Source organism: Zingiber officinale, chromosome 10A, assembly GCF_018446385.1.
Source record: "Zingiber officinale cultivar Zhangliang chromosome 10A, Zo_v1.1, whole genome shotgun sequence".
NCBI lineage: Eukaryota > Viridiplantae > Streptophyta > Magnoliopsida > Zingiberales > Zingiberaceae > Zingiber > Zingiber officinale.
The window spans coordinates 63,236,819-63,262,616 of record NC_056004.1 but is presented as its reverse complement, the minus strand read 5'-3'; the positions used below and the strand labels follow the sequence as shown (position 1 = coordinate 63,262,616).

At 35.3% G+C, this 25,798-nt stretch overlaps 1 protein-coding gene across 4 annotated transcripts in view; it reads left to right on the top strand.

Annotated features, from left to right (window-relative positions):
• Positions 1 to 25,798, top strand: part of LOC122027823 — an 84,160-nt gene that overhangs the window by 45,436 nt on the left and 12,926 nt on the right. For 3 of the 4 annotated variants that reach the window (XR_006124533.1, XM_042586832.1, XM_042586831.1), the window contains exons 9-10: positions 17,767 to 17,860; positions 17,964 to 18,118. Coding sequence is in view for 3 of the 4 variants with exons in the window: in XM_042586832.1 (XP_042442766.1) it covers positions 17,767 to 17,860; positions 17,964 to 18,118 (249 nt within the window). In the remaining variant the exon portion in view is untranslated. Of the gene's footprint in view, positions 1 to 17,766; positions 17,861 to 17,963; positions 18,119 to 25,321; positions 25,660 to 25,798 lie in introns of those variants that run through there. The other variant, XM_042586833.1, reaches the window with a different exon arrangement.

Genomic DNA, 25,798 nt, shown 5'->3' with positions numbered 1-25,798 from the left:
ATAGGAGGTGAAATAGGAAGATAAGCTAGAGATAAAATAGGAAGATAAGATAAGATATTCTATGCTCCCCCCTCAAGCGGGATGGTATATGTTATACATCCCAAGCTTGTCTATTAACCAGTCAAAAATAGGCTTAAAGAGAGCCTTTGTAAGAATTTCTACAGCCTGCTATGTGGTAGGTACGTAGGAGACTTCAATAATGCCTTCATCAATCTTCTCCTTAATGAAATGTTGGTCAGTCTCAATATGCTTCGTTCTATCATAATGAACGAGGTTGCGTGAAATTGAGATCGCAACTTTGTTATCGCACCAAATAATTTTGGAACTTTGCTTCGGTATGTGTAGTTCTTCAAGGAGTTGTTTCAACCAAAGGACTTCACATATACCAAGAGCAGCATAACGAAGCTTGGCCTCGACACTACTTCTTGCTATAATATAATGCTTCTTACTTCATTAAGTGACCATATTTCTGAACACAAAAGAACAATAACCCGAAGTGGATCTACGATCATTCGGACACCTTGCCTAATTAGTATAAACAAATAATCAACATTTCTTGTCACATTCTTTCTAAACATTAACCCTCTACTAGGGTTCCCTTTAGATACTTCAAAATTCTGTTTGCAGCATTCAAGTGACATTGATATGGTGAGTGCATAAATTGGCTAATACAACTCACTCGAAATGTGATGTCAGGTTTGGTGTGGGCAAGATGAATCAATTTGCCAACGAGTCACTGAAACATGCCTCGGTCTACTGGTGAACCTTCTGGATGAGTCAAGTTTTACATTTAGATCTATGGGAGTTTCAACAAGTTTACATCCCATTAACCTGGTGTCTCTTAGCAAGTATATTTTTGTTGTGAGACGAATATTCCTTCCTTGCTTCGAGCAACTTCCATCCAAGGAAAAATCCAAGTTTCCCAAGATCCTTCATTTCAAATGTTGTTGCAAGATGTTTCTTGATCCTTTCCATCTCTTCAAGGTTATTACCGGTGATATAATGTTTTCTACATAAGCAATCAATATGACAATCTTACCCTTTACTCTATGGTGACATAGAGTATGGTCGGTGTGACTTGCTTGTAACCAAGCTGCTGAACCATCTTGGCAAACCTGTCAAACCAAGCTTTGAGATTGCTTTAGATCGTAGAGAGCCTTCTTTAGACGACAGACTGAGGCTTCTTTATTTTTGTTGAACCCAGGTTGCAGATCCATGTACACCTCTTCTACTAGATCACCGTTGAGAAAGACATTCTTGACGTCTACTTGGTGAAGTGGTCAATCTAAGTTTGCTGCAAGAGATAGTAATACCCAAATAGTGTTGATCTTTGCCACAAGGGTGAAAGTCTCTTAGTAGTCAATTCTGTATGTTTGAGTGTACCCCTTGGCCACGAGACAGGCTTGTATCTTTCAACCGAATCATCGCTTTTGTACTTAATCGTGAAGACCCACGTGCAGCCAATCTGGTTCTTTCCTATTGTTGATTGACTATGTCTCATGTATCGTTGTTTTCCAATGCTTTGATCTCTTCATAAATTGTTGTATGCCAATGTTTGTGTTTAAGAGTCTCATCAATATTGGTTGATACTGCTGTTTCTGAGAGATTTGTTACCAAATCATGCATATGTCTAGATAGATGAGAGTATCCTAAAAAATCGGAGATAAGATGTTGAGTACATAGACGAGTACCTTTACAAAGTGCGATTGACATATCCAATTGTGGTAGCTTAGTATCATCAGGATCAGAACTTGAGTCAGACACGTGAGGCGCTGGAGATATCATATCAAACTTGGCTTCTACGTACTTTCTTCTGCTGTAAGTCATGGGAAAAAATTTAAAATTTTGGGTACTAGAGTGATATAGGGAGATATTTGAGGTGATTGTGGATTTTCTTGACTTGGAATTTCTAGATCTACAGAAGGAGGGTAATCTTGAATTTCTGAATTTTAAATTTTTGGGTCTTGTGAAAGTAAGATAGGTTTTTGATTTCGAATTTTTGGGTCTTGTGGAAGTAAGATAGGTTCCTATTTTTTCGAGTTAAGATCTCCCCCGAGCTCGATTAGGAGGTGAATTTGTTTACCAAAACTATTCCCAATTAGTTAGAGAAATATGTGGCAGAGCCAAATTTTTAATCAGAGACTCCCCCTAGGTAGAAGGCTTCAAATAAAAGGATTGGTGTTTAAAAAAGGTGATGTCTCTAGAGTAAAATATTTTCTCTTTGCAGGAGAATAACATCTATAACCCTTTTTGGTGGAAGAGTTCCCAACAAAAACGCTCTTGTGACTTCTAGGATTTAACTTAGACCTAAGATGATTATGAATATGAACGAAAACCGAACATCCAAGTATGCGTAAAGGAAGATTAGAAAAGATATGAGATTTTGGAAAACATTCTTGAAGAGTAGAAATTAGGGTTTTAAATTTTAACACCTGAGATGGTAACTGATTTATCAAATACCATCCCCCAAAAATGTTTAGGTAGATTGCTAGTAAAAAGTAGTGTGCGATCAACTTCTAGAAGATGATGATTTTTCCTTTCAGATATACTATTTTGTTGTGATGTATCGACACAAGAGCTTTGATGAATAATACACCTTTTTGAAGAAAAATCATTTATTGAGGAATGAAAATATTCGGTTCCATTATCAGTTCGAAGAATTTGGATATGAGAGTTAAATTGCGTGAGAATCATGTCATACAATTGCTCAAATATATGCGCAACTTCAAATTTTTCACATAAAGGAAAAACGTTTCGAAGCATGATATGAATGAATTGAAAAAGGAACCCAAGTGTGTTTAGCTAATTGATAGATTTCACACACAAAGTGATCTGAAGGAAGAAACAACGAAGGAAATAAACAACGCATATAAGAGAGGCTAGGATGGCCAAGGCGGTGATGGAGTAGCTTTATTTGGTGGTGGTGGTGAGAAGAGACTGAACTACAAATAACTTGACAACAGTAAGCTTGAGAGTTAGCACATAGAAAGTAGTACAATTCATCCAACTCAGCAGCACACCCAATTGTCCTCCCTGAGTTCCGATCCTGAAGAACACATGAGTTTTTGGAAAAATTAGCCACACAATTTGAATCCTAAGTCAGTTTGCTAATTGAGAGTAAGTTATATGGCAACTTGGGAACAAATAAAACTTTATGCGGCAAAAGATTGGGACTAAGAGTCACAGTTTCAATTCCCACTACTGGTGAAATAGATCCATCTGCCAAAGTAACAGTACAAGTACCAGAATATCGACTGTATGAAGAAAAATAGTACGAGTACCATACATATGCTCAGAAGCACTAGAATCAATAATCCAAGACTCTCCTGATGTGGATGACTCATTCATAGTAGACGAGGAAATACCATGAGCCATCAAGGATGTAGAGGATGAGAGCATTTGACCAATCTGATCGAGTTGGGCCTGGGTGAAGGTCAAAGATAATGAGGATATTGCATCAGATTTGGCTATAATTAGAGGCTTGGATCTACGTTGGTTGCGTGGTACCTAATCTGTGGGTTTACCATGAAGCTTCTAGTAGGTTTCTTTGGTGTGATGGGGATGGTTACAATGATCACACCAAAGAGGTTTGTAAATGCCGCGAGAGTTGTGGTATTGAGTAGCCATGGCAGATGCATCAGAATTAATGGACGAAGTAGAGGGCATGGAGGAGCCACCAAGCATGATGCAGTGGCCTTGTTCTTCACGATGGACCTCTGAAAAAATAGCATCAAGACTCGGGAGTGGTTTAATGCTTAGGATGCGACCATGAACATCATCGAGAATAGGATTGAGTCCTGTTAAAAAAATCGTAGGTCCGTTCTTTTGCAAGTAATTTGCGATAGATCTCGTTGTTGGTGGTGTCAGTCCAGGCCGACTAAGTAAAGAGATCAAGTTCCTGCTAGAGTTTAGTTAGAGAACTGAAATATTGAGTGATTGTACCATCATCTTGAAGTAGATTTCTAGAACAATGTCGCAGATTGAATATTTATGAAGAGTCTTCCAAATCCGATTAGGCCAAGTTGATTGCATCCCATATTGCTTTCGCCGTCGGATAAAGGAGATAAATCTCAGTAATGGTGTCATCCATCGAGTGTAAGAGCCATTCCATTACCATGGAGTTCTGGATGTCCCAATTAGCAAAGGAAGGGTCGGTTGAAGATGACTTGGGAATAGAACCATCGAGATAACCGAAATGTCCCTTCCCTCGAATGATAAGTTGGACGGATTTGGACCATTGAAGATAATTTTGGCTAGAGAGCTTAAAGCTACTGATTTGGAAGGGTAAAGAATTATCAGAAGTAGTGGGAGTAATTATGGGGTTTGATTGACCAACGTCCGTAAACACGTCAGAATCATTCATCCTGCTCACTCCTAAAATGAGTTTCCTCAATAAATATTTTTATTGCTCGGATACCATAAAAGCACTAAAAATAGGAAGAAACTTAAAACTAAACTATATATCTTATTATTTAATGAATTACAGGAATATATATTTATAGTTATATATTTACAAGAGATAAAGATAAGCTAGAGATAAAATAGAAGATGAAATAGGAAGATAAGCTAGAGATAAAATAGGAAAAAATAGGAAGATAAGATAAGATATTCTACATTGGGTTTGCAGAGAATTAAATCTATTCCTACTATTTTATAAGTGACCCTTTGATCACGTAACATCATATTTAGAATTTGGAACCATTAGTACACTTTTCAAGGGAACTTGCGAGATCACTAACTAAAACTTTTAAATGAATTTTCCTTAATTTAGAATTATCATCATAAATTCTCTTTAGTAACTTAAAGTTAATTCTTTCTTAATTGCCATTAGTTCTTTAGAGGGCACTTGATTCTCTCCTTAGATTTTGCAAGGACATTTGTTAAGTATATAATTGTACTGTAATTTAGAGAAATTTATTTCACTATTGTTGTTTGATAATCCTTTGTTGAAGGATGTTGCTTCATCATTATGAACTCTCATCAATTTCTTCAAAATTCATAAATGCTATATGTTCATGCCACTTTTTGTTGACTTTTAGTCTTTGGAAGATGATGAAGATGAAGTTTCATCCCAAGTATTTCAAAACATTTTTCTTCTTCTTAACATCTCGCTTTTTGAATTCAAGTACTCCAACTTATAGTATCCTTTTTCTTGTTTTGGTTCTCTTGTTTGAGTCTTCAAAAAATTTCATGTTGTCCCATTTGCTAATGTTTTTGTTCTTCATGAATCTTTTCACTAGATGTGTTGCTTCTTTTCACTGGGTATTCTACTTTAGTTGAAGAATCTTCACTTTCGGAGTTAGAGGATATCTTGTTGGATTCGGATGATGATTTAGGCTCCTTTGTAGATTCTTTTTTTGTCTATAAGAACTAGTCCTTTGTCCTTAGCAATATGGTTAGCTTGTTTCTTATGGAGCTCAAACTTATAAAATAGCTCATTAATTTTTGCATTAGATAAATCTTTTAAAACTTGATAAGCATCTACTAAAGAAGACTATAAAGAGTCCTAGGGTATGATTTTAAAACATACCTTTGAATCTCCCATACGTTTGATTTACTGATTCTCTATCCTTAAAGCTAAAACTTGATTATAGAATAAATATCTTTTTGTTATCTTATAGAAAAAAGTATTCCATTTTACCTTTTTAGTAAGAGAAATTAATATCGTCAAAGTAGGGTGGCCTCGTCATGCTAAAGCCTTTTTGTAGTGCCACAGTGATATCCTTTCTTTAGCAGCTAGTCCTTATGAAGTAGAACCTTACTCTAATATCAATTATAGGATCGAAAGACGCAACAAATAGAGTTATTTCGAAAAAAACAAACCAAGACAGTTAATGAAATGCACAAAGAAAAGAGAGTGAGAGACAATGCTAACTCATTTTTTATGTGGTTTGGCCGCCCTTTTAGTAGGTCACACCATAAATTTCACAAATTTTCTCCTTGGAAATCCTCCATTGGTGGAGAAACCTCATACAATGCTTAAATTACAAAAGAGTAAAATAAAATTACATGGAAGAGAGAGCTTGAGAATAAAGATTTTGGTAGAATAACTTTGTTGTATATTGATTGATTTCATAGCCAACATTCCCTATATTTATAAGCCTCTCCCAAGCTTTTAAGAATCATCCATTTTGCTCTACACTTTTTAGCATCAATCAACTAGTCACTAACGCACAATCGCTTTACCTGTCACTTCAGTTGCTGTTTGTATCCCAATTGACTATTTTCAATAATACCTTATTGAAACAACTATTATAACAAACTAACCATTCCATTATAATTGAATAACCATCCGTTACTTGCAATTGTTGTTACACCAAACTAACACTTCAGACACTTAAAGGACCACTAATTGATCAAATAGTATACCCTTTGGTTGAGTCATTAATCGATTAACTAGTCGACTAGCATGTTTGGCAAGATAAGGATCTCAGTCGTAGTCGACTTGACTATTAGTCAATTGGTAATTACAATCTAGTCTACTGGAGCATTGACTAAGCCAATTATAATCTTTAGTCTTAGCCTAATCTATCTCTCGATTTTCAAATTTTACATGTATGCTTATGCTTATCATTGTACAAATGAAATTTGCCAAGTCACATTCTCCATATTTTTTGCAGTCTTCTTTGCCTTGCCAAGTTTTTCCGTCAACCTTGTCTAGCCAAGACTTTCTCTTGTTAGGCATCTAATCACCCTTGATGTGCCAGGACTTCCTCTTGTCAAACATATGATCTGCCTTTATCTTACGGGACTTCCTCTTGTCAAGCATCTTGCTTGATTTGTCTAGACTTTTTTTTTTTGCTCTTCTTCTTGTTATGTAAACTGCTCTGCAAACACTTGTCACAATTTTGTCAAATATATTTTCTAATTTAACCCTTTGCCTCAAAACTGATTTTAGTCTACCCATACAATTTTAAGCTCTCAAATAAGATTCTAGTGTTAGCTGGATTCTAGTGCCTTCATGGTGACAATATTTATGCAAGTCTCACTATCTATATATTTTACTATTTTTTAATGTTTTATCTCCCCCACAATGTGTATACAAGATATGAATTAGTGTGGGAAAACTTTAATGTTTTTATCAATGTAACAAGTGATACATTGGCGAAAAATATGTGCATTTTTAAGAATAATCAATTGGAGAAAATTTAATGATTAACTAATGAAACAAAAGTAATGTTCAACAAAAGATGGTTACTTGCCTCTATAGGACTAATTGGTATCTGTGTGGGCGTTTGCTTTAATAAGTTTTGGAGTCAACTCCCAGTGGGTGTAAAATGTCTCTTTGAGTGTATGACCTTCTCCATGCAAAGGGCCACTGTGTTAGGGAAAAATGTCCATTTACTTGCCTGTATCTTAGCGTGGGGCCGGTGATACTGGGCTACTTAGGGTGAATGATATTACCTTTTGCATTAACAAAAGATGGTTATAATATCAAAGTTATTATGTATTAATCTCGAGGTTAAGGAGATGATTTCACTTGCAATGTTGAAGTTATTGCGCATTAATCTCGAAGTTAAGGAGATGATTCCACTCTTGTACTGAGATGTAGAATGGGTTGCCACTTTTATGGATAAAAGGATAGGGAGCAAAATGACTCATTAACATCAATGTCAAAGAAGGAGAAGTAAGGGAAGGAGAGAGAGTGAGATCGGGAGGGAGAACGAATGAAGATTACCTGCCAAAGGAGGGAGGATAGAGTGAGAGAGTCAATGAGAGAGATGACATGTCTCTTGTGGCATAACAAGAGATATGGTAAGAGAGCAAGTTTGCAAGGGGTCGAGGAAAGACAAATAAAGAAATGAATTAGGATATTATCCGAAAACTTTTTTAGTTAGATTGGAAAATACAATTATACTCAGTTTGAACCAAAATAAGTTTAGTTCAATTCTAAATTGTTCAAATAGAGTCCAAATTATACCAAATTTTAACCCACTCAACCCAAAAGACAAACCCCACCCAAGTTACTCAACCACACACTAATTACACTCATATTGAGTTCCTTAAAGCCTAAAATATGGTTAGTTTGGTTCACCTTAAATAACTAATCAAATTGAAGTTACATAGCAATGAAAATTTTAATTAAAAGAAAAACAGATTATAATAATAGTTCTGATAGACACTCATTTTAGATGTTCTAAATTGCCATATACTGGAATCAAAGTTTTTTTTTTAATCTTTATTAGTGTTCCCAATCGGCTACATTAAATGAAATGAAATGGGTATTATATTTCCAACATAAATTTTGTATTACAAACATTCAATATAATATGTATAGATTGTGTTTTGGACATCCTTTTTCATTTCGAAGTTATTAATGTTGAAGTTTCGATCAAAGAGTCTGCATTGCAATTCAATTGATTTAACTTTATTTTGATATATAAATGATACAAAAGAAATTAAATAAATAATAATATTTGTATCTTATCAAATGACAACAACAATTAGACGAATAGAAGCAATTGACAATATAAAACCTATTTTTTAATTGAATTCTAAAAGGAATAAAGAAATATTTCGATTTTTTTTCTTTTTTAGATGAAAATAATTATAATAAGAGATTTTGATCTCATTCTGACAAATCTCAACTTGCAAAAATATTTTTTAATACAAACATTAATTTCAGCCGACCCCATCTAGTGGGAAAAGGCTTAGTTGTTGTACAAACATTAATTTAGATGAACACATTTGACACAGGTATGCTTTCTGAATATAGAATACACATCTTATAGAGATGAAGCTGCATTTTGCATTTTCTTCAGTTAGCTAGTGAGTTCCTACTTCGTACAAAGGAAACAAGTAGAAGAAAGGATATTTAAAAATTTGTTTTGACAACCAGATATAAATGCATACATTTGATGTTAATAACTCTATAAACAAAATGATGGAGATTTTTGTAATAATTTGTAAAATCTATTACTCTCAAATACTAATGTAAAATATTTTTTAAAAATTGTTTATAGTCTTATAATTAAAAGTAAATTAGTACCGAAACTTTATTGAAGAGGGTGAATAAGTTGAGTTGTTGCAACAATGTGTGAGTGGAGTTAGTTGCAACAATGGTAAATAATACCAACAATGGGGCTTTTGCGTTGTCACTAGAGAGTGGTTAGTTAGTGGACACGTGAACTCGGAGGAAGTTGGGATTAGGCGAAGGAGAGAATGCAGATATATATAGTCACTAGGTGCCAGGAAAGAGAGATACCAAGCCTAATTGGCTAGGGGAGGCACAAGGTGTGTTTTATTGTCGTTAGTTAGGAAGGATCACACTCATTCCTAATACTGTGAAGTTTCATAAGCAAATCGTTGACTAGAAAAGTAGATGATCAATGAATGGCATGGTCACATCTTGCAATTGGAGGTGGAGAGAATAGAGCTGTTGGTTGTGCAGTGGGGTTGTGAACATAAAAAGATTGCTATCCTGAGCAACACAAAAGAAAAGATCACTAGATGTAAAAGATCTGCTTTACACTAAGAGTCCGTCAAGGTTTCAAGCTAAGGTTCTCTCTCTAGCGAGCACAAAAGGGTATTCGATCAAATGCTACAATAGTTAGAAAATTGATTTCTCTCATGGATTATGGTAGAGAGAATGACAGAAGAGAGAGAACTGGAAAGTACCAATTATTGAATCAAGAATTTCATACCATTAAATCCAATATCAAAATATCAAATACCATCTGACGCAACCCAGTACAAACAATCTCAAGTAGAGAACAATAATAACAATCAAATTTTATCCCACTAAGTGAGGTCAGTATATGGATCCTTCTATACTATTGGACTTTATCTCCTACTATATTATCATTTATATTTAAATAAATTTTATTTTATTTTATCATTGCTAACCAAGTCTTTTTTTTATCTCTTTCTCATTTGATGTACAGATTTATTATAGTTTCATATCGCTAATCAGAGCATTTATTGATCGTCAAAATACATATTTGTACCATCCTAAATGTATCTCCTGAAGTTGTCTCTCAATATATGCATCCCGACTCTATAATATTTTTATTTCTTATCATGCCCATTCTTGTATATTCGCACATTCATCTTAACATACTCACATTTCTCTCAATCTTTCCATCCTTTTGCAAAAATGATCGTAAATACTTAAAACTCTCCGTTATAGATAACTCATCATCTCCTATCTTAATAATTATCTCATTATGTTTAATATTGTTAAATTTAAATTCTCTAGCGGTCTCGTCAAGATTTAAATTTAGCATTAATTTATCTATCAAAACAATATTATATGCAAAACAACATGCGTAATGGTATCATATCTTGAATGTGTATAGTCACTTAGTCCATGATTAATGTAAAAAAATGAGGATTTAGAGTTTTCATTAATGTAACCCTATCTTTATGGGAAATGCTTCGGTTAATGTGCATTGAGTCTTCACTCTTATCATTACATTCTCATATATATACTTAATTGGTTCAATATATGCTATGCTACACATTTATCTTTTTAGAATTTTTCATATAATTTCTCTTGGAATCTATCATAAGTTTTTTATAGGTCGACGAATATCATATGTAAGTCTTGTTTCTATTCTTAATACTTTTCAATTAGTTGCACAAGAAGTATAACTTTTATCGTCGACCTTCTAGGCATAAATTATTCTTCGGCCACTGTGGTCTCTGTCCTTAGTTTTTTTTTCTTTTACTCTTTCCCAAGTTTTATGACTCATTAATTTAATACTTCTATAATTTGCACAATTTTGTACAACTCCTTTATTCTTATATAAGGAAACTAGAGTATTTACCCTCTAATAATTAAACATATTTTTTTGTTTTCAATATCAAGTTGAATAATTTTGTAAATCATTCAATACTTTGTTTCCCTAGGCACTTCCATACTTCTATCGAAATATCATCTAGTCTAACTTTATTTTCATTGTGCATCATATTTAAAATTTGTTCTGCTTCTGAAGTTTAAATTATACGATAAAAATCATTTAACCTACTTAAATTACATAAGTTAATCATCTTCAATGAATGAATCGTTACAGGGTCCGACTGTAACGTCTCGGCAAGGACCGCTACATCTCCAGAACTCGGGTGTAGTGATAAATATGCAAGAGTTCGCGTTACAGGGTCTGATTATAACGTCTTAGCAAGGACCGCTACATCTCCATGAGAACTTGGGTGTAGTGTTAAATAGGCAAGAGTTCTCACACCATAGGTTAGATAAGAACAAATTTGATAGGAAAACTAATAATCTAAGATTTGGAACATAGAACATAGGAACTCTCACTGGTAAATCAATGGAGGTAGTAGATATGATAATTAGGAGAAAAATTAGTATTTTGTGTGTACAAAAGATAAAATGGACAGGCGAGAAGGCAAAGATGATAGAGAACTCGGGTTTTAAGTTATGGTATACTGGAAAGAGTAAAGCAAGAAATGAATTGCGTATTATTGTAGATAGTTTGTTAAAGGATGAAGTTGTAGAAGTAGTTAGAAAAGGGCATAGAATTATAGCCCTTAAGATAATAGTGGCGAAAGAAACTATGAACATAATTAGCGTATATGCACCACAAGTAGGATTAGATGAAGCTACCAAATCAAGGTTTTGGGAGGACTTAGATGAAATATTACAAAATATTCCACCAAATGAAATGATTTTAATAGGAGGTGATCTAAATGGGCATATCGGAGTGAAAAATAAGGAATATGAGAGAGTACATGGGAGTTATGGGTTTGGAACGAGGAATGAGGAAGAGAAAACTATATTAGATTTTGCGATAGCATATGACCTTATATTAGCTAATACGTTTTTTAATAAAAGAGAAGAACACTTAGTCACATTCAAAAGTGGGAATAATAAATCGTAAATTGACTTTCTTATGGTTAGGAAGAAGGATAGAAAGATTTGTAAAGATTGCAAAGTCATCCCTAGAGAAAGCTTAACTACCCAACATAGGGTAGTAGTGTTGGATATATGCCTCAAACATAATATCAATAGAAAGAAAATATATACAATTCCTAGAATTAATTCCATCTCACCCTTTTCTAAATTGTCAATCAGGGAATCTTATAAGTTTTGTGAGATAGTTAATTTTATCTTCAATTTAAATTAAAATCTAAGCATTGATTTACATTTGAGTTAGACTAAGATTTAACAATTAGTTAAATAAACATCCATTTAGATAAATAATTTCTAGGCTGTGGTGAGTCAATAAGCCTTGACTTGACTTTTTAAGTTGAAAATTTTTTCCTCAAGTTGTTGGACTTGAGTTGAAGTTCCAGCTTGAACAGACTCGGTTAAGGGACTTGGGTTTGCCACTTCCTTAAGGGTTGTTGCTTTCTTTTGGAATGACTTGACCTGAATGTTAAATTTTGTCAATTTTCTAAACAGGTAAGAAATTAAATTTTGTAATCTAATTATTGATGGACTTATAGTGGAATCGTCTTCTGAGCTGGATTTGGATTCGTTGCTTTACTTTGCTCAGCTTTGTTCTCGGACTAGATTTCTTATTTAGCTCTGGTTCCGGACTCGGACTCGATTTCGACGACGTGAGTTTGTACTATTAAAGCAAGGAAGCTCGCTTGTTCGTGTTCTTCGTCAGAGTCTTCCAAGGATTCGGTCCATATTGCTTTCAAGGCCTTCCGTAGTTTGATTCGCACCTGGCTGCCTGCTCTTGCTCTTGGATTGGATCACTTTTTCTTCTTAAGTATTTTCCGAACTAGTTTGACTAGTTTGGTGGTGAGCTCCTCATTGTCTTTAGAATCCGATTCAATCTCGGATTCGGGTTCGGGTTGGTACTTAAGCTTCAGCTTCTTGTTTGTGAGTTTCCCTACAAGCAATGCAATACTTTTCTCAACCTTAGTAGTATTAGTTTGTTCGTGATTTTCGAATTCGGAAAATAACTCGTCTAATTTAATTAGTAAAAGATCCTTAGAAACTTTGTAAGTATTTACAATGGATGTCAAAGTGTTCTTTGGAAAGACATTCACTACATACCTAATGACGTCGCGGTTCTCCACTTTTTGTCTGATCGTGTGGAGGCCGTTCAGAAGATCGTAGATGCAAGTGTATAACTGGCTCGTCAATTCACCTTCTTGTATTTTTATATTATATAATTTATTTAAGATTAAGTCTCGTTTAGATACCTTTGTGTCAGAGGTCCCCTCATATAGTTCGATTAATTTTTCCTATAAGTCTTTTGCGCTCGAGAATGAGCCGACTCGGTTCAGCTCTTCTTTTGTCAAGTCACACTGTAAGGTCTGAGTAGTTTTCGCGTCGACCTCGATCTTTTTCATTAGGTGCGGGTCCCAGTTATTGCATGTCACTGGTTTTCTAGTTCCGTCGAGTGATAGTGAAAAGTTGATTTGGATGATTATCTACATTTCAACTTGCGTCTTCAAGTGGTACTCCATCTGGCCTTTCCAGTAACTGAAGTCTGCACCGGAGAAAAGAGGTGGGCGTACAGTGCTATAGCCTTCTTGGTGGACCATTAGAAGAAATTCTTGCACACAAAAAAGAACGAATGCTCCAAGACTTGGTCTTGGATTAGTAGTGCGTGATAAAAAAAAGTTAACGAACTTGAGTGATGTTGCACCAACTTCGAGAAGGAAATTTGATTGTGAAGAGAAAAAAAAATCTGATCGAAAGGGAAGATAGCATCGATTTCGATCGGCTCTGAAAAATTTAAAAATAGTACCATGAAAAAATTGCTCGAATGGTGGTTTCATTGATTTAGAGCGGCCTCGTTTTAATACCAATTATAAGATTGAAAGCACAATATAGGGGGTGAATAACGCTCGTGATTTTTTTACGTTTTTCGGAAAACACCCGGAGATAAATGCAGCGGAAATAAAGACAAACGAATACAAGCGCTAACACGTGTTGGTTTTACTTGGTTCGAAGCCTGTGACAACTCTTACTCCAAGGCCCACACTCGTTGAGTGTTTACTTTAGGCAATTCACTATCAATCCGGAGAATTACAACGACAAGGACAAGTATAATGGAATTATGAAAATTAAACCGACAACCTAGAGAGTTGGAGTTGTGAACTTTTAGTTATCGGAGTAGCGTTACGGCTTCGTAGACTTATCTTTGGAGCCGTGCGAGATCACTAGAATTGATGTGTTTAAGTTGCTATTCGAGTCCTCTTTTTATAGTTAAGTTGAACCTGATCTGATCCATTAATCTCGGTATCATTGTTTAACTTGACATTGATCGGTCGACCGATCCTCCCTGATCGGTCGATTGATCCTTCTAAATCAAGTCAGCTTCCCGTCTAGATGTTGCCGCTTGTCTTCGTTCGGTCGACTGATCCAGTCGTTCGGTTGATCGAACCTTTGATACTCCCTGGCTTATCTAGTCTGATCAACCCGGTCCGATCAACCCACTGTTTATCCATTGTTCGGTCGATTGAACCCGAGGTTCGGTCGACCGATCCTTTGGTCAAAACTTCACTGCTAATCTCTGGGGTTCGGTCGACTGATCCGGACGTTTGATCGATCGAACAAGGAAAAACCTTAAGTTGTAAAATGTTAGTCTTCCTGCAATACAGAGTTAGAATAATAAGCAAAATATAGTATTTTGACAGTCTCTGGACTGTCCGGTTCTGATTTTCGGATTTCTCGAAAATCCTAGGTCGAACCGATACTGTTTCCATAAGGGGGAACACGTCCTCACCTACTCTTCTTAGGAGAATTTACCTTTTGCCAAACTGATCCTCTAGACTATTTGGACTTTTGCTCAGTGTATGAGACATCAGAACTTTCCTCTAGAAGTCCGTCCGATCCCCGATCGTCCAGTTTTCTTCCTGGTGTCCGCGACCCCCAAGACTTTCATATAGCATCCTCGATCCTATTATTTCGCCAATGTCCTTGACCCACTAAGACTTTGCCCAATCCTCTAGACCAGGACTTCGCTGCTTAACCGCTGCTAGGACTTTCCACCTTTTGTTTAGCCTCAACTAGGACTTTCTCTTTGCCTAAGATCACTTAGGATTTTCTTGCACACTTAGTTTAACTCATTAGAATAATAAGAAGCCTTAACTTTGAACCCTTTATCATGATCAAAACTTAGGTTCGATCATCTGGTGCTTCCTGCACCAACATAGAACCTTTCCAGCAATGGCTGAAAGAGAGTCATCTACAATTTTAACTTTTTTGTTACTTGGACAAGGTCTATATGAAGAGAAAAGGTTTGACATTCTTGTCATATGATCAGTTGCACCTGAGTCAATGATCTAAGCACGATTAGAATTGACATTAAGGAAGGTTGTTGTCATGCGATTACCTATTTGAGCTATTGAACAAGAGTGCTTTTTTTGAGACTCAAGGAGTTTGTACGGTTCGTCTATTTGTTCCTTGATGAAAGGAAGTACGCTAGGAATAGATTGTCTGTCTTGATCTAAGATAATAGTCTGAAGCGCACGACCTTCACCATTAGTTCTCTTCTTCCGATTTTTGGGCTTCCCATGGATTTTCCAACATGTTTCCCGCGTGTGCCACGGAAGTTTAGAATGGTCACACCATGGCTTTCTAAAACTTTTGTCATCTTTCTTTGCTTCCTCTTGAAAACCTTTAGTAACAACGGCAGAACCTTCCAAACTTGAATTAGTAGAGACCAAGGTAGATTTGTTAAGCATAACCATTTGTCGAGCTTCTTCTCTTCAGACTTCTGAAAATACTTCACGGATTGTTGGTAGAGGTGTGTTTCCTAAGATTCGACCCCTTTATCTAAATCTTTTTTTAGTCTTGCCAAGAAAATAAACACCCAATCATTCTCTTGCCATTTCATAAAACAAACACTATCATCAACACAATTCCAAATATTATCATAGCATAGATCTAGTTCTTTGCCACAATGCCATCAATTCATTGTATTAGGAAGTCACATCACGTAACCCTTTCTTTGTTTACCATAGCCTTGATTTTAGGCTAAAAATTTGCGAAGAGTTCTCCAAATTTGAATAAGTGTCTCTAGTTGCCTCTCACACATCTTTGGCTATAGGTAGGAATATAAATGACTTTCTGATAGGGGGTTCCATGGAATTGACTAACTATGCGATAAGGAGTGAATTTTCAAATTTTCAACCTTTAAATCTGAGGTCTCTATCAGTTGGTTTTATCACTTCTACTATAACATATCCAAGTTTACCTTTCCCTTCTAAAACCAGGCACACAGTCTATGATCATTCTGTGTAGTTCTTCCCGTTAAGACGTTGAATATTGACTTGGAGTGCATTAGAGAATCTTCAATCGAATCATTGAAAGATACCAATGGGTTTAAATTTGAGTTGACAGTCATTTCTTCTCCGGACACCAACTAATCTCTACTCGTGGTGCTGGTTAAGGCAGTCTTTCATGGATGTTGATTTGTCATGGAAAAAAAAACAAACCCTAGAAGAAACCTAGGGCTATGATACTATGAAAAAAATCGGGAAGATTAAAGAAAAAAAACTAGAAGAAGAGGAATTTTTTATTATTCATTTTTAACTAGACATTGCATCAATAAATATAACATACAAAGTGCTGAAATAGGAACAAATAAAAGAAAGGAAACATAAGAAATGGAAATTACTAAAATTAATTATTTCCTGATTTCCCAAGATTCTTTCATGATTTTATGTGATTATTATCTCAAAGATTATTTCCTGATATTCAAATATTATTTCCTAATTTTATGTAATCAGGAGCTCCTAATTTTCCATCATTCTCGGTCACCGTTGCAAATGTCTTTTTTGACTTGAGGGATTAGAATATTATTATGAACAGAGCCACGTCGAGAATGTTGAAATTTCCCTCAATGCAATCACGGCACTCGCGCTCCTTAAACCATGCGGATTCAAGGACGAATTAACCACTCCCCCCTTGCTGGTTCTCATCGACTCAGGAAGTACTCATTGCTTGTTAAACTCAGCACTTGCATCTATCATGGGCTTATCTATTGACAAATGTCTTACGCTCTAGGTGGCAGTAGCTAATGGGCGGCGATTACAATCCAAGGAGTCAAATCTTGTTATGAGTTTTATCCGGGAAATAACCTAGCATTAGCATAATAGTTTGATAGATCTATTCATTGAACATTTACCTAAAAGTCAACATTGGCCGACAACCTAACGCGTAATTCTCATTTTTTTTTCATCCGAGCTTAGAATTGACATTGTCGGGTTTAATCATAAGTCGAGAAATAAACAATAATTTAAAATTTTATTATAAAAATATTAAGAGAGATTGGGGTCCCATTTAAAGGGCTATCGATTACTTTATCCAGCAAACAACTAATTCCTAAAATGATTCATTCTACTAAAGTAACTCTATATTATTATTTCATCTTGTCTTCTTTCAAAATACCTACATATTTATTAATACATGGAAATTTTAAACTTCCTATTTAAAATTTTTAAAATTAGAAACTTCCTAATTTTAAATCCGATAACTATACATACTGCACCACAATATATCATGAACTAAGAATTATTTAACAAAAAATTATTACAATAAACTTTATCACTGTACAGGCATACTAATTCTACAACTGGTACAATTGCTATGTGTTTCAAACTCACTGTACTACCTATATCTATCGATCCTTGGTTGAATGTGAAGATTTTAACCATACCAAATCCTGTGTCAACTAATGTTTGAGATAGGTAACAATTCTGGCATGTTCCTATTGTTGATATCTGCTTCAAAATGCCATGCATGGTTTTTTTTTTTCTGTTGTTACGCATTCAATTACACAACATGATGGAGCAATAGAAGTACAATTATTTACTATCTTGAAACATTTGGTGAAGGTCACTGGTTGTTTGTTAACTGATGCTGCAAAGGCATTGGCTAAGCATGTTAATAGGAGCAATAATCGATGGTGGGGTGTCTTCCATGGGAGCGGTATGGATCTCTATGCTTGCGCACCATCTTTCTCCTTTGAAGTTTAGCATGCCCACGTTCTCTTTCAATTTCTTTCTGGTTTTCTAATTCCTTTTTATTTTAGATTCCAATAAGAACAAGTTATCGTTAGCAGTGCTTCACCGTTTGTTGAATGATTGCTGTTGGATGAACATCCACTTAATTCAACCTTATGGATGTGTTTTTGAGATAAGAGTTCCTGAAGGTTTTGGTGCTCGTTGGTCTCATGATGGCTCAAAGGTATTTCTCTTGTCCTTTTTGAATATTGTCCATTTATTAGACCAAATAATCGTTGTGAGGTCTATAATATGTTTTTAAAACCGGAGGTGATTTTTAGTAGCAGTGGACTTAAAAATCTGTAAGTAGGAAAAGAGACTGATTGCCCTAACACAACAAAAGTTTTAGCTATTCTTCTACCTCTTATTGTTAGAGTTAAGAAGATGAAAGGGCATATCTTCTCCTTCATCTTCTAGCCCATTCAATTCCTCCATTAATAGAGGAAGAGGAAGAGTCATCTTCTTCTAATATATATGCGTCCAAGCCAAAGAAGACAAGGGGGGCTTGCTGTGTGCGAGGTTTGTGCAATGTCAAAAGAGAAAAGGTTCGCCCCATATGTGAGACGTCTCTGTGCAAGGTTCATCCGCATACACAAGATTATAAAAGGAGAACATCCATTAGAGAGGGATTTGACTCGTGGAATCTTGAAGAACTTTTCGATTCATTCGTGATCGTTCTTCTGACGATAAGTTATTCTTCAATATCTTCTTCGATCTTCTCTGAGTATCATTGTGAGTTTTTCATTTTGTACAAAAAGCAAAGATCAAAATCTGTGAGTTATATTTTATGTTTCATGCTATTAGAATTAACAATGGTATCAGAGCATTAGTTCTAAAAATTCATAAAACTTACCCTATGTCCATCTTGAAAGAGGGATGCTGTCAGCAACAGTGTCGCTTGCGGACAGAAATATTGTTGTGAACAGTGTTGCGTCCGGTTGAAAAAAATGCGACAGCGTCGCGATTTCCATCGAAGTTGGGTTGCGCATGGTGGAAAGTCGTTGGCGATGTTGTCTCTGGGATCGGCGAGGGCATTTGATTGCCCGAGGATGCACTCGTGGCTGCCAATGCGGTTGTGGGCCGCCTCTCGTTGTTTCTATGCAAGCATATGCCGACGACTACATTGGGCCAAGGGCGATCGGCGTTCGACGTCGGAAAGGGCAGACAACTACCCTAGGATGCTGGCGGTTGGCTACTGTTGTCTACGATTGTGTTTGTCGCGGTTTGTGAGGCGTGAAGGCGTGCGGCGAGAGCGACGAAGAAGACGAATGGTTTATTCGTGCCTGCATAGTAATTAAAGTTTTTTTTTTTGCATAAAAAAGGCAAAAGTTATCTGCAGGCACATTTTCTTTATAAAATTAAAACATAAGAAAACAAAAAAGAAAAATATTATATGGTATATATTATTTAATGATTAATTAAACTAGATATATTTTTTTATCCAAATCAGACCGTCAGATTAGGTTTTTGACCTAACCTTGGTTTAAATCATTAGTTTATTTAACCAGACCAGTTTTGGCTCAATAAGACCTAGTTCTGGTTTAAATCATTAGTTGGTTTAATCATATCAATTTGGTTCGATCAGATCAAGAGCTGGTTCAAATCATTAGTTGATTTAAACAAACTAGTTTGACCAGATTAGTTTGGTCTAATCTAACCCAATCTGTGATTTAAACCATTAGTTGGTTTAACTAAACTAATTAGATTTGTTTTAATGGGTCAGATTTAATCCAATAGACATTGGTTTGATCAAATAGACCTGAGTTTGATTAATAAGTTTGAGTTTGACTTAAATGAGTTTAGATTAATAGAATAAAGGTAAGGTAGCCCAGTCCAATTAGATTAGTTCTAAAGAGGACAATGGACAAAGTTCAAGATCTGGTTTCCTGATCGACCGGTCTAATGGGTCAGTTGACCTAGACTCTTGAAAATCGAGAAAATGTATTTTTCTTGATTAATAATGTTGGTTCTATGTCTGTATAAATTGAATTAAGCCGGTTTTGTACTAATAAGTTGATTTTGTACTGACTTATTTAATTTACAGATAACACAGACTATTACCACCTTGACTCGTCGCGAAGTGTGATGGAACTAGCTGAAAGGCGAAATTTAGGAGATTGAATATAACCCAGTTTATGGAGTCAACGAACACATTGAAAGGCTTGATTGATTGTTCTAGATACTTGAACGAGAAGAGTTTCCGGTCCTAGATAATTATAGGATCTGGGCTTTGATGCATTCATTGTCGGAGTATCCCAAGGTGGAAGCAGACTATGTATGGGGCGAATCTCATATGCACAGTTGTGTATTGAGCTACTTCACCATGTGGATCAAGAGGATCACCGAAGAGTTTGAGGAGGATTCACAAGAGGATCCGAATGTTGATCCAATAGAGAATTCTGAAGTTGCGCTACTGGAGTTTGCCTCAAATGAGTCCAGGTTCAAGGGGATTGAGTTGACAGCTGTACTGGTGTTTGTCCTAGTGAGAGTAGTGTTGATCTATCTAGTTTATTAGAGTTCTTTTATTTAGTTTTTGAGTCATGTAATAATTTCTGTCGTTATGTATGAACATAGTTATTTTATGAAAAGTTTTGTTATGTGTTAACAAACTTGATCATGATTAATTCATATTCAATTCAATGATTAGTTCATGTTTACTTTAATGATTTGTTCATTCGATGATTAACTTATTTGTAATAGTATTGATTAATGTTGATTTGATTGCACCATACAAATGATGAGTGGAAATATATTTATCAATTGATTTTGTAAATCAACTCAAATTAACATTAAGTCAATAATAAATTGCATGCATATGTGTTACATTGAATACTAAATAATATGTTTATTTATGTTAGATCATGGCAAATAAGAACATCATAGTTAAACTCAATAACAGAGAGAAATTATATGAGGATAATTATAAAATCTGACAACTCAAGATACAATATGTTCTTGAGGGAAAAGAAATTTTTGAGGCTATAACAGGTTGTGGAAGAATCTGTAGATGGTCTCACTGCACAGAATAGATGAGATCTTGATACCTATAAGGCATGGAAGAAGAACTCCATTGCTAAGGGAATATTGATTAGTTCAATGGTGGACGACCTAATTTTTGAATATGAGTCGTATCTTACGGCTCATGCAGCCTGGGTAACCCTTAAGGAGAAATACAGTGGAGTAAGTCTGAGCAAGATTCGACAGTTGACGATTAAGTTTGATAGCTATAAGAAGCGTCTGAATCTTTCAATGGTTCAACACCTCAGGGAGATATTGAACATGATTCGGGAGCTTAAAACTGCTGGTCATGAGTTGTCCGATGAACAACAAGTTCTAGCAGTTGTTCGTTCCCTTCCAGATTCTTAGGAGACCATGAAACAGACCTTAATTCATAGTGAGAGTATAAAGACTTTTATTGACATCTCACGCCATGTAGAATTAGAGGCGGAGAGAGTTGAATCCGCAAGGATTTTTGGACTAACTTATGTGGCTATTGGTTCTATTGGATCATCTGGATCCAAGAAAAAGAAACGGTTGAAGTAGGGAAAGGGAAAGAAGAAATAAGTTGCAGTTGTGGAACAAGGCCCAATCAAGAAGAAAAGAAAGAAGACTAGATTGAAATAATGTAAGTGTGTCTTATTTTCCTGAGCATTTGTTGCTAGTTCAGTGTTATTAGTTGATTCTTATTCTTTGTGGATTATAGATTCGGGAGCAACCGACCATGTAACTTGGGAGTGAGTTACATTTGTAGAGTATCGATGGACACTAGCTGACAACAAATGAATCTATGTAGGAAATAATGCAAGAGTTGAAGTCAAAGAACTCGACACTTGCAAACTCAACCTCCGTGGTAGTAGTATTTTGTTTTTACATGATGTTCTGTATGCTCTTGAAATTCAACGGAATCTTGTTTCCGTTACAAGTCTTCTTGATTTAGGTATTGTATTAATTTTTATAGTCGGAGTATTGAACTTATGATTGACTGAGTATCAATTGGATATGATTTTTTTATCAAATAGTTTTATGGTTCTTGATGTAGAACCAGATGTCAATTGTACTATTGAGGGTTATTTTTCAAACATTGTTCTAACTAGTGATACAAACATAACTAATGAGGTTTGTCATGCTAGATTAGGGTATATAAGACAAGAATGTATGAATCGGTTGACTAGAGAGAGTCTATTGGACACTCTGGCTAAGATTCACTTGTCTATATGTGAGCATTGTCTTGCTGGAAAAGTAACTAGGAAATCATTTGATAAGGTTATAAGAGCTGAATTATCATTGCAATTAATTCATTTGGATATTTGTGGTTCCATTAATGTGAAGGCTAGACATAGAGCTTCCTATTTCATTATATTTATTGATGATTTCTCTCGTTTTGGTTATGTGTATTTGATTTCTCATAAATTAAAAGCATTAGATTGCTTTAATCATTATTTGCCTTTATAGTCAATTCCATCTAGCCCATATAAACGGTGGACTGGCAGAAAATCAGATTAAGTAATCTGAGACCCTGAGATTTAGCTGCTTATGTTCATGATAGTTCTCACAAGTATGGAAAACTGGGACTTAGGGTAAGAAATGTATATTTATTAGATATCATGAGATCTCTAAAGGTTATGTTTTTATAGGTGAACAACTAGATGAAACCATCTTTGAAATAGATTTGAGATATGCGACTTTTCTCAAAACAGAATTCTCAACCAGAGGTGATGTTGATAAAATTGTTCTTTTTTTCATGAGGATGAGATATTATCAACAAGAGAGATGTCAAAAGAGATACCTGAGTCTAGTTAATCTAGTGGGAGTGATTTGCCAAATCATAAGTTGATTTCTCCACAACCCAACTTAGGAAGAAGTGTTCGTAAGATTAAATCTTGGAAATGGTCGGATATTGAGAATAAAACATTAATAACACTCTCAGTTGATGCAATGAACCTCGAACGGTTGAGGAAGCATTAAGATGCTCAGTTAGAGAAAAAAAAGTAAGTTGTAATGAATGAAGAAATGAAGTTAATGAGAAAGACTCAAGTTTGAGATTTAGTCCATCTCCTTCTGGGCCGAAGGGCTATTGGGAATAAGTTTATTTTCAAAATCAAGAGGAAAGCAGATGGATCGATTAATCGATACAAAGTTCGACTAGTTGCAAAAGGATATACCCAAATGAAGGGAAGCTGAGTACATCTTAAAAGTGAAGATCATGAAAGATTGATTAAAAAGGCTTTTGGATTGGTCTTAAGAGGTTTATATCACTAAGATGCTATAATACTTTAATATGTCAAATTGTAACATTGTATCCCAAGGCTCTTGAAGAAATAGTCGAAAAAAATTATATGTCAGTGCTATTGGTAGTTTGATGTGCACTATGTTGTGTACTTATCCTGTTATAAGTTATGTTATTGACTTAGTCGTTTCCAGTTAAACCTAGGATCGAGACACTATAAAGGGGTGAAGAGGATATTAAAATACCTTAAAAAGGACAACAGATTATTATATCCGTTTCCAAGGATCTATGATAAGCTTGAAGGGCTATACAGATGCAGATTGGGCAGGAGACCTTGATGACAGAAAATCTACATCTGACTATACCTTCTTGCTAAATGATGGCGTCATCTCATGGAATAGCAAGAAGCAGACTTATGTAGTCTTGTCAATAATGGAATCTGTGTGGCTCGACTTGTGTAGTCTTGTCGACAATACAAGTTATATGGCTAGGCTTGAGTAGCCTTGTCGACAATGGAAGCTGTGTGACTTGCATATTAGTTGTGCAATAATCTGGTTGAAAAGGTTCTTGAAGCATTTGAAGATTGTTGAGGATAGTAAGAGTCCTGTTATAGTGTACTATGACAGTCAAGTTGAGGATCCCAAATATCACAGTAAAGACAAACATATAGAATTAAGCATAATTTTATAAGGGATATTGTGGAAAAAAATGATAATTCTTGAGTATATCCCTACATGTACTATGCTTACAGATCCTTTTACTAAGCTATTGACTAAAGAGTCACTTCAAGGATATGGGAAGTCTTTGTGACTTCGTAAAATGTAACACGTAAAATATCATGATCTATTCAGTGTATATATTGCTACATTTTGGATTAAAGTCTCGATGAGTATGTGGATAGGCTAAGATTGGTCCACTCACATGGACAATTACCTCTATTTATTAAGTATAAATAGAGGTAAGACCGTTACTTATGGGACAACTTATATAGCTGTAAATAGAGACATACCTATAAGTTAAGGTCGTCTTGATAATTGTGTCAAGATGAGATTATTTATATAATGATCGGAGTAAATGTATCAATTATTTACTGAATCTGCTTAAGGCCAGATTGAAATTCATATGTTGAATAAGGTGGCAAAAGGCGAATACACTCACCCTTAGCGTCCCCACCAACCCGTCGCAGAGCCAACACGGAGGAGGAAATCATGGGCGGCTCCTAGCCTTCGAAATAGTAACTAACACATAAGGGAGACATTTACCTCGTCTTTGTCGAGATTTGAACCTCAGACCTCATGGTGGCAACACCTCATGTGCTAGCCACTAGATCGTCCTGAGGAGACTTCATATGTTGAATTCAAGATTAGATATTAGGTATGCCTTGATCGAAATATGTACGATGTTAAAATTAAAAAAAAATATGTGCTCTTTTTAGTAAAGAAAATAATATCGTCGCATGTGATTCATACTACATATGCTATGGTGACAAGAAGGGTAGTAGGAGAATGGATCCCTGCTTACCTACTATATGAGACCTTTAAGATTATAAATTAATTTCAATTTTACTTTAATTAACTATTTAGTTGTCTACTTGAAGTTATAATTCTACTACTTTAGCATGTTTCTTATTGGCTATGGATGATTCGGTCTATGGAGCATAATTAGGAAAACTACTGATTAGAATGAATAGATTCTAGTTAAAAAGGAAGATTAAATAGATTTGTATCTTTTGATGCAATTCATTGGTCGACTCATTTCTATTATGTATAGAAATGATTTGTGAATATTAAATATGAAACATGCTTTTGATATAAATGAATATTATCTAATCTGGGTAAATAGCAAGACATGGATATTTCGAAGATAATAGTTGTGCTATTGGGAGATTGGATGTTTTCTGGATAACAGATATGTACCAACAGGAGAAAGGCTATGTGCCATTATGCGAATGTCTCTGATTCGTTTTATAGAGCAGCTATGTAAGATATAACAATCTTCTTAGGAATAATTGCTCGGTGTGCTTGCTGTCGCATGAACCATTTTCCCTAAGTATAGATTGGATATTCTTATTTGACCTTTGTGATTAACTAGTATTTTGCTCTGATTTTTATGACTTGATTACAATATAGTTTATGTGACTTACATGGTCTTTGTAACTAGATGACTTTTATGAACTGACTTGGACGAGTGGAAGATGTTAGAGTTGAGAAGATGAAAGGACACCTCTTTCCCTTCATCTTTTAGCCCATTCAATTTCTTCATTAATAGAGGAAGAGAAAGAGTCATCTTCCTCTAATATATATGCATCCAAGTCAAAGAAGACAAGGGGGGGCTTGCTGTGTGCGAGGTTTGTGCAATGTCAAAAGAGAAAGGGTTCGTCTCATATGTGAAAGGTCTCTATACGATTATAAGAGGAGAACATCCATTACAAAAGGATTTAGCTCGTGGAATTTTGAAGAGCTTTTCGATTCATTCGTGATCATTCTTTCGAAAGTAAGTTATTCTTCGATATTTTCTTTGATATTCTTCTCCGAGTATTACTATGAGTTTTTTGTTTTTGTATGAAAAGTGAAGATCAAGATGTATTACGGAAATTTTATTTTATATTTCATGCGATTAGAATTAACACTTATTATA